General features: G+C 30.4%; 1 protein-coding gene across 1 annotated transcript in view; it reads left to right on the top strand.

Moving 5' to 3' along the window:
- Positions 1 to 9,935, top strand: part of KANSL1L (KAT8 regulatory NSL complex subunit 1 like) — a 120,620-nt gene that overhangs the window by 58,822 nt on the left and 51,863 nt on the right. Inside the window, exons 4-5 of the mRNA XM_015596468.2 lie at positions 2,812 to 3,009; positions 7,044 to 7,165. Of these exons, the coding sequence (XP_015451954.1) occupies positions 2,812 to 3,009; positions 7,044 to 7,165 (320 nt within the window). The remainder of the gene's footprint in view (positions 1 to 2,811; positions 3,010 to 7,043; positions 7,166 to 9,935) is intronic.

The raw sequence follows: 9,935 nt of genomic DNA, 5'->3' as shown, positions 1-9,935 counted from the left end.
TTTCGGTGAGAGATAAGAGGGAGAGGAAGAGATTGAGCATGCTCTTTTGTAAATATCCTATTTCAGTAAGTGACAGTTTGTGACTGAGTAGACCTGCTAGTAGACCTACAAGTTTTAGTTCTTTAAGCTGTCATTTGCTCCTTCTTTGACACACTCCAGGTAGCCTAAATTTTGCTTAAATTTTTGAGGAGGAGAAAAAAGCAGATATTAACACCTCTTCCTTGGTTTTGGAGCAGCTTTGTTAACACATTACAACTCTCATATTTCTCCTTTTCTCTGCTTTAGCTTTTCACTAAGACAACAGCTTCTTCTCACTCTCTGGAAAAATTTTTAAATACTTATTCTTGGTCGAGAGGCTGGCTAGCTTAAATGGTCTCTTTTGGGTTTTTCTTGTTATCCTATAATAGGGTCTTCCCTATTTTTAAATTGTACATTTTGAAAAAATAAATAAATAAATTTTCATTTCAATTTTTGCTTAAAATTAGCCTTGGTGACTTTATATAAATTATAAAATGTTGCTGAGGCAGTTATTTTTTCACACTATGTCTCCTCTGTGAGGACCCATGGAGTTGGGGTGGGGATCGCTAGTGTTAATACCAGAAACAATTGTTTTCTCTGGGGCAGTTGATTTGCTTTCATCTTTGCTAGAGTTTTCACTTGTCTCAGTCATCACAGTTCATCTTTTTAAAGAATTTTCCTGTCCTTGTTATTTACCTTGTTTTATCTATTGCTAGACTATTTCTGATATTTTTTTTTAATTCACCTTTATTGACAAACAAATTTGTATGGTATTCAAAATGTACATTATGATGATCCATGGGAGGGAAAAATCATGGTACATTCTTCTCACTGTGAGAGTTTTGTCTAGGGCAACAGTTTAAGGGGAAATAAATAGATTATGAAGTTGACTATGAATGTTTCCCCTGTTAAATTTTAAGGACACTGTTCTTCATTAAAGTAATTATAGTAGGCTCCTACTTAAAAATGGTAATATTCTTAAGGTTTAGAAATTGGGCTTTTGAAATTCAGAAGCAATTTTTCCATAGAGACAATGTTATAAGTAGGGGTTATGAAATCAGTCTAGTTCACAGCAGCCTGGCCCATAATATAAACTGTAATCAAACCAAAGATAATTACATTTAAATCGATATGGTGAAAACGTGAATTTCTTTTACATGAGGTACTTGTGAAAAACCTAGCGAGAGACTTGTACAGACTTTGAGTGGATATTTCAGATACTTTCAAGAGTTTTCAAGATTGATGATGCTATATTTATCAAGTATAATTTAATTTTTAAAATATCAAATAAACAGAAACTTAAATGTATTTCTTCAGATTTCTTGACGGCCATATTTGTATGTACTAGGAAAGTAGTCATTGAGATATGATCAAAAATTGGATCCCTTTCTCTTTGTAAAGTTACTAGCATTTTTGTTAAGTATAGGTAAAAAAATAATAAATAATAATTTATTTGTTACTCTTACCAATCATCAGTGGTAATATATTACTACAAAATAATAAAATGTACGTGTAATACCACAGCTGAATATGTTCATTTAAAAGTTATATATTCTCTAAATTATAGTATAGACTAAAACTACTCATATATAGCATGTTATAATCTATAGTCAGTTTCCATCCTGTAAATAGCACTTATACATGATATAAGCTGACCCACAGCAGTCATTTAATTTGTTCCATCTTGAAATACTGTAAACTTACATTAATGTTTTAGGCTGTTTTTTTTTTAATTACAAGAATATATTTTAGCTACATTGGACATTTAATACCATTTAAACCAGTCTGTAGGGGCTTATTGGCACTTTTAAAAAATCTGCACCTACATAGATAATATATATTAATATTATTCTTTGCTGGGGGACATGTAGTAGAAGGGGTAGGAAGGGAGGAAGTTTTACGGTGACAACTGACTATGCAATCATGAAGATCGTATCTGTGTACTCCTTTTTCTCCTTTCTCTCCTGTCTCCGTTGTCTCTGAGAGACCTAAGAGTGGAAACAATTGAAGTGAAGAAGCTGGGGAATGTGGGAGAAAGTTTAGCAAGCTCGTTGAGGAAAAAATGTGTGTGTGGCAGGTTGTTCAGAGGCAGCTAGATCTGTACTTATTCCTCCAGTTACTCACATTTCAGAAAATACTCCATCAAAGTTGAAAACGTGTCTTTATTATTAACTCATCTACCCTATAGGCAACAAGAGCTTTGATTGGCCTAGAGAGTATTTTCTCTCATTGGTGTGTGCCTGCCCATGGTTGCTGGCTGGCAGCAACAGGTTTGGGGCTCCTTACTGGGGCTCTGAAAGGAGTTAGCATCATGTTAAATTGTTGTTTGGATGTTTGTAAGATTTGTATTTTAATTTATGAAATTGGGACTGTTCAAATAAGAAACTCAAATGGAAATGCTAGTGACCAAAATATCAGAAGATTATATCAAAAAATATTCTAAATTTCAGTCTGAAATGTTCAAGTACTGCGTATAAGCCTTTAACTTTATTCTAAATATATCGTGCTTTTAATGTTAATAACTAAAACCAATAAGAAGAAAAATAACCACATGTATATAATTTATGACAATATTTTACAAGCCTAATCCATCAAACCATACATGTTATTATAGCTGCACATGTTTTAAATCAGCCAGTTTTTTACAAAGTTAAACTGTACTTTCAAGTGTGTATTTTCTGATTTCCAAGGGATAATAAGAAGCATGGTTTCAAGTGCACTGTAACATTAAGGTTGATTTAGCAGTAAATTTGTTTTGTTTTCATTTCAATTCTTTAATTGCTGTTTGCCTAGGGGATAGTGATCCTTGAAGAATGTCAACTTCCAAAAGACATTTTGAAAAAACAAATAAAATTTGCAGACCAAGCAACTTCATTAAACACTACAAGGAATCTTCAGATTCCCCAAGAGAGTCAAGATCCTTTACCAGAACAAGATTTTGAAATGTCACCAAGTAGCCCTACACTACTTCTTCGTAACATAGAAAAACAGGTAATGAGAAGTACGAGTAAAGTGTGAATCGCACGAAATAACTTTTAATTGATTTTATAAATTATTCGAATAAATGTATGCTTCTGCTTGGAGTATGGCTTATTAAAGTTGGCAATTTGACATTAAATACAAGTAAAATATGTAGCATATGACTGGTCTCCTATTATATTGATATATAAGATTATTTAAATATAATATGTAAAGTGTTAGTACATAGTCATAGGATGATAACTCATTTATTGTACTGTTTGAAAAATCTTTCTTCTAACAAAATTGCTCATTATCGGACTTTTTTTCATGGGAAAGAACACTGGTATAACTTAATAGATCTGAATGGTTGATTAATTTAGTTGTAGAGATTTTTAGTGAAAGATAATATTGGAACATGGGTTTTATCATTGAAAAATGATCATGTAAATAGAAAGTTGAAGAAGTTCCTAATAAATTACTTTGATTCCAAAGCCTTTCCTGGTATTTAAATCCTATTATAGATGATTCCAGAAGTTTAATTATTCTGTCTTATATCCTTTGAAATCAAACCATTTATTTTGATTTAGTCTTAGGTGACTTTTTAACAAACTTGGCTTTCTAGGGTTTCGTTACCTTGCAACCAGACTGAATTTGCTAGAGTGTACCTGGTGGGGAGCTCAGCTGCATGATTACATTGTTCCACTGGGTAATATGGATTCACGCGTGCTCACACCTCATTTTTCTGAGTCTTTCTGACATACACTGTGAAATAATTTAGTACCAGTTTACTATTATCTTCTATCCTGGTGAGTCAGAATATGGTGTAACATCTCCCACCCCATATTTGTTAAATTTACAATTGCCTAGTTTTCCTTAATTGGAATGCATAATCAAATTACTTTTATGAATATTTTATAATTTAGTAAGTTATTTTTGTAATTATCATGTTAAATTGGAATGCCCTTTACCATATAAGTGGTGTTTTAAATTAGTATTGGTTGTATTCCCACTTCTTTCTTTTCCCTCTCTTCATCCCATAGGATCGATCTTCTTTCAATTTGACCCTACTTATTTCACACTCCAGAACAATGTATTTGTTTGGTCAGTCAGATCTTCTACTTTTTTATCTGTAGGTCACTATTTGTTCCTTGGAAAGAGATTTATTTATTTTTCTTTCTCCTTGCTAGCACCAATTTGTTTGATTGGACCAGATTTAATATGAGAACTGGCTAATTTGCAGGACCATCTGCAACATGAAATTGGATAGCCTTTCGTTGAAAACAATTTCTAAGAGTTTTAAGTTGGTAACAGCAGATCAAAAACCAAGTACAGGACTCTTCTGAGTGCAGCCCTGTGCAGCTGCACAGATAGCTCTCCCATGAAGTTGGCCCTGTGTATCATGTTTATTTTAGGTCCCATTGTTGTTTAGGAGTGCCAGACAGAGGCTTTGGTAGAGAAAGGATGCAGTAGTTGTGAGAATAGCAGTAATGGCTTTAGACATAGGGAGAGCAGAGGAAGAAAGGAGCTGCAGCGATCATTTATAGAGGTCATTAATAAATTGCCTATGAACTGGTTATTTGCTCTTTAGACATATGCTAATAATGTTTTTATAGACCAATTTCTTAAAAATTGTTTCCAAATACTTACTAAGGAAGATGGTCTAGAGGCGAGTTAAGTGGCTGGCAAGGGTGGCAAGCCTGATATTACACATATTTTTCTTAAGATAATCTACTGGTATATAACTGTTCACTGACCATATTGGAACCAGATTTAATATGAGAACTGGCTAATATAGATCCGGTAATCCTCCAACTTGATTAAATTAGTTTTGTTAGAGGAATGTTTTGCTTACCAAACAATATTTATGTATCTCAAAAGCACTAAAAAGTTGGCAATTAAAATATGTAGTCTGACATCAGTTTTCAAAAATAACATTGATTCACAGTATTAATGCATACTTGTATTTTTAGATAATATATTTTGTTCATAAATTGAAAGTTGACTATAACTTTAAATAATTTAAAAAAATTTTTCATGCTGGGGTATTTACATTAGAAACCTTGTTAGCAACAGCTAGTGTTTTGGCTTTTAAAGCTGATTAGTTTTTGTTTTCAGAGTTCACATTATGCCTCTCTTAATTTTACTTTTACTCTAATTTTTGCTCTGAATTTCCTATTCTAAATATGGACTCAGGTATATGAGTAGGGTGGTCATTAGGGTAAAACTACGGGTTGGTTGTAATGCTATACCTCTGGACCAATTAATCAGACATACCTGACCAGCAACTTATAGTGGCTTAGAATATTTTAGATGATATTTTTAAAGGTGAAATAATAAGAGTATATCAGTGTTTCAGATTGGAAAATATGAGATACTCTATAAATTTATTTGCATGAATAAACTAATAAATGCTTGATAAGTGGATAAAGATTCAATTTGTATCACTTTCAATTTGAAAGTGAGCTTTAATCTAAAAATGAGTAATAATTTTTGACATGAAGTCATTAGGTACATATTAGTTTTCAAAAAAATAGTGAAAACATTTCAGGTTCTTTATTGTAAAAGATTTTTTGAAGAATTCAAATTTTAGGTTTAGTTCTATCATATTTTGTCTCATTATTTTTAATAGCATATTATTAGTTTCATACAAATGAAGAGTTTCAAAATAATAACTTCATATACCCCTCTGTTTTATAATAGAATATATTGCAGTTAATAAAAATAGTGAAACAAATCTATACATTTAAAAAAATGTGTCACACTATATTAGGTGAGGAAAGCAGGTTTTAAAAATTGATATGGCATGATTTAATTTAAATGGCATGTGTGGTTGGGTGTGTGTCTGCGTGTGTGTGCACTTTCAAAATAATAACTTCATATACCCCTCTGTTTTATAATAGAATATATTGCAGTTAATAAAAATAGTGAAATAAATCTATACATTTAAAAAAATGTGTCACACTATATTAGGTGAGGAAAGCAGGTTTTAAAAATTGATATGGCATGATTTAATTTAAATGGCGTGTGTGGTTGGGTGTGTGTCTGTGTGTGTGTGCACACATGTTTATGTGTGTGTGTGTATACACACACATACTCTCATGTTTGCATATACTCAAAAAACTTAGTCTAGAGGGAGGGATATATACCAAGATATTAGCAGTGGTTTTCTCTGTGAAATATTATTACAGGTGATCCTCTTTTCCTTTTTAAACCTCTCTATACTTTCCCTTTTTTATATAATGAACACAAATTACATTTGTAATGAAAATAGTTGTCATTCTTTTGTAGAAATGTACTATTTCCATTGTTGTAACCTATGTTTATTATAATTGTTGTAGGTGGTTGTTTTGAGAATAACTTGATTATTATACCTTACAGAAATGTTACATATATTTAAGTTTGAGAAAAGAGCCAATGAAAATGTTGAATACCAAAAAATAAAAATAAAAAAACTGACATTTTTGAGTTAGGAAAAATTTGAGAAACTGTGTGGCATAGGCTTCAAGCCTGAATTTGAATCTTCGCTCCATTGTTACCAACTTTACAATCCTTAATCAGGCTGCTTAATCTTTCTTTGCTTCGATTTCCTCATCTGTAAATTGATCTTGCATATAGTAATGTCAGTGGTTCTAATATTATCTACTTTACAGGTTTGTTGTAAAAATGAGAAATATTGTAGTGCCTAGTATAGTGCCTGGCACATAGTACACACTTAATAAATTATAGCTATGATTTTGTTACTATTAATTTGGCTGCCTCAAAGGAAATATATATAATAGTAGATACTATTAGCTGAGTTCAAATGTTTTAGAGGTTAGGATGATTAGATAAAGGAACTGAAACAAAAAAGGATATGGAAAAGGAGTACTTTAAAATGTAGATTTACTCATAATAAATGGAAAAATCAGCTGTAAAAATCATTTTTATAGATTAAAATATTTACTAAAAATATAAACATGTACTTATTTCATGAGAAGGTAAACATTTAATAGACACTAAAGACCTGAGATTTAACTCACATTTCTTGCTTAGCAGTAGTAAAAAGTTGACTGTTTTTCTTGCAGAGTGCACAGCTGACTGAGATCATCAACAGTTTGATTGCCCCTCTCAACTTGTCCCCAACTTCATCACCCCTCTCCTCCAAATCCTGTAGCCATAAATCTCTGGCTAATGGAATTTCCAGGAGGTAGGTATCAACGGAATAGTTTTGCTTGTAAATTTGACTTGCTCTTTTTACTTTTATTTTGTTTTTATCTTTTAAGTATTTCCGTTGTTTTTTTTCTTCTTTACCTCTATTAGAGTACAGTCAATAGACCATGGATACATTTTTAGATAACATCAAACATACATAATTAAGGTGACTATAAACCTAAGAGTGAAGGAGATAGCTTTCCAGGAAGTTTTATAATGTTTCTAAAAAAGACAACAGTGACATCATTTGCTACAGAATTACTGCTTTATTTAATACAGCTTCCATTTTGTACATTTTATGTTCTTAAATTTCATACTGCCTTTGCAATGTATTTAAAAAAAAAAAGACCTTAGTTATAGTTTGGGCACAGAAGATTGATAAATATCATTCATAAAATCCTGTTAAGTTTTACTTAGCCATTTTGTATGTCAGCTTTTACAAGATAAATTTTTTTCCGAATGCAGTTAATATAATAATCCCTATAAACTATTAGCAATTTATTGCTGTATCAGCAAAAATATATATTTACTATGAATCCTTATCCTTTTTTTTGAGAAAAGCATTTATTCTCTTTTACTTGGCTTACTTTTCTCTTTGAATTTTTCTTTTTATAGATGCAATTAGAATTAAAGATGTTAATAGAATATAATTTTGTGTATGCATCTAATTTTTTTCCAATGAAATTGTAATGTGGGCTTCTTTGCTTTAACTACCATAGAGGATTAAGTGTAATTTAGTATTGGGAAATAATTATATCAATAATTATATGATTTATTAATTTTAAAAAATTAAAATGTAGCTTGAAAAGAAAATATATAGCTTGGTGAAAATTTTTTAATATAGCTTAAAAAGAAAATTTATGCCATAGTGAAAATTACACAAAGTAGCCATCACATTCTTAATGAGATTAGTAGATATAAATCTAGTCTTACAATAAAAATGCTATTATTTGATTTTTAGTTCTAATTTGTTATTTTGAAAGTCTAAGTTTTAATGCTTTTACAGTTCTATTTTTGTTGGGTTATTTATCCATCGTTCTGTTCTGGAAACCGTTCTTTTATTGGTTTTGTTTTATTTTTTGTTGACTTTATATTCATTCCTTATATCACTGATGATTCATTTTGAAAGTAAAGATGCTCATGTGTTATATAGGATAACTATGATACCTTTATTTATGAGAACATATCCTAATCAAGAAAGTCATTATTATAAGTTGAACCATTAAACACCATCAAATTGGTGTATGAGCGTTGCGATTTGAAGCTAAGCCCATTTTAGGTAATATTTTGTTAACTTAATCAGATATTACACTATTACACATATACTTGGGTATATGTGTATTTGTGTGTATGTATATATTTTCATTTTAATGTACTTGTCTGTATTTTTTGTCATTCATTCACAAAACATTGCATAACTATTTGTATGCCATATAGTCAAAGTCCTAGGGATACAAAGATGAAGAAGACAAAGTCTCCACTTTTAAATAGCTCACAGTCTAGTGAGTGAAACATGTAATTATTTAAAATATCATATAATAATAATGGAATTATATGCAGTTTTTTGAATATTTGGTTTTAATAGCTGTCATAGTTGAAAAAGATATCATATAAAAATACATAGATTCAAATGAAAGAATTGTAACATTGGCTATGTTTACTAATCATACTTTTTCAATCCTGTCCAATAATTTAAAGGTTCTTGTTGAAATCCAGTAGTAATTGCTATCTTTCCTGATGTCAAGTAGCTGTTCCGATAAACTACTTGGAAAGTATATTTTTGAAAGTTTGTAACGAGTGTAACACCTATTAAAATTCTTTGCTTGATAGATTTAAAAACAAATAGAAATTAGTTCTCCAGCTTTTTGAAGTTGCCGATATGTATTTTAATTAATTTTATTATTTTTACTAATTTATTAATTTAGGCAACAATAAACATTTTTTTCAAAATACTTTTTATGTAACAAATTTCTTTTAAAAACCATTTATTTTCACATTTATTATCAAAATATTATATTTCCCTTGAAGGAAAGATTGTTTTATTTTCTAACATTTGTTAGAAAATATAATATAGCTACTTTTCTTTAAAAAGATGAGCAAATTTAGAACATATAAAACATTGTTTAAAATGTATAATTTATCTCTAAGTAATAACTCTTTTTTTAAAAAATTTTTTTATTAGTTTCACGTACACAATACATTGGCTAGACATTTATATGGTTTATAAAATGATCCTTCTCTCCTCTGGTTTTCCGCCTAGCCAATATATTAATGCTAACTGCATTCCCTATCTTTTTAAATGCCTTGTTACCAGGTAACCAGCAAACTGCAATGTGAAACAAAAGATTCAGAAATTAAGTCCCATTAAAATTTTTCTAAAAATTCTATTTATGACAATATATACTATAAAACATACAAATGTATTTAACTTAGAACATAGAAACCAGAATATATTGCAGATAAGAAAGTAACAACTCTGAAGGGAAAGTAGAAAATTTTGAGAGTATATATTTGGTGGTTTTGTCAGATGCCAAAGAGAGATACTGAAAAATATGTCTTGGTTTTGTCAGTTATAAATTGAGACCTTAGCAAGAGCAGCGTAGTGGCATGATGGAGAGAGAAATAAGTGGATTAATAAGGATGAAGAAGATAGAGATGAAGTTGAGAGGAGTCCAGCCAACTTTCAAGGCTGCTGTCTATAAGGCTATAGTAAAATGGATGTAGAAGATCAAGTAAAGTATTTTTGTTTTTAAGATGGAAGGAAT

Source organism: Pteropus alecto, unplaced genomic scaffold (genome assembly GCF_000325575.1).
Source record: "Pteropus alecto unplaced genomic scaffold, ASM32557v1 scaffold3, whole genome shotgun sequence".
Taxonomy (NCBI): domain Eukaryota; kingdom Metazoa; phylum Chordata; class Mammalia; order Chiroptera; family Pteropodidae; genus Pteropus; species Pteropus alecto.
Note: the sequence above shows the minus strand (reverse complement) of the source record. Positions and strands in the feature narration are given on the sequence as shown.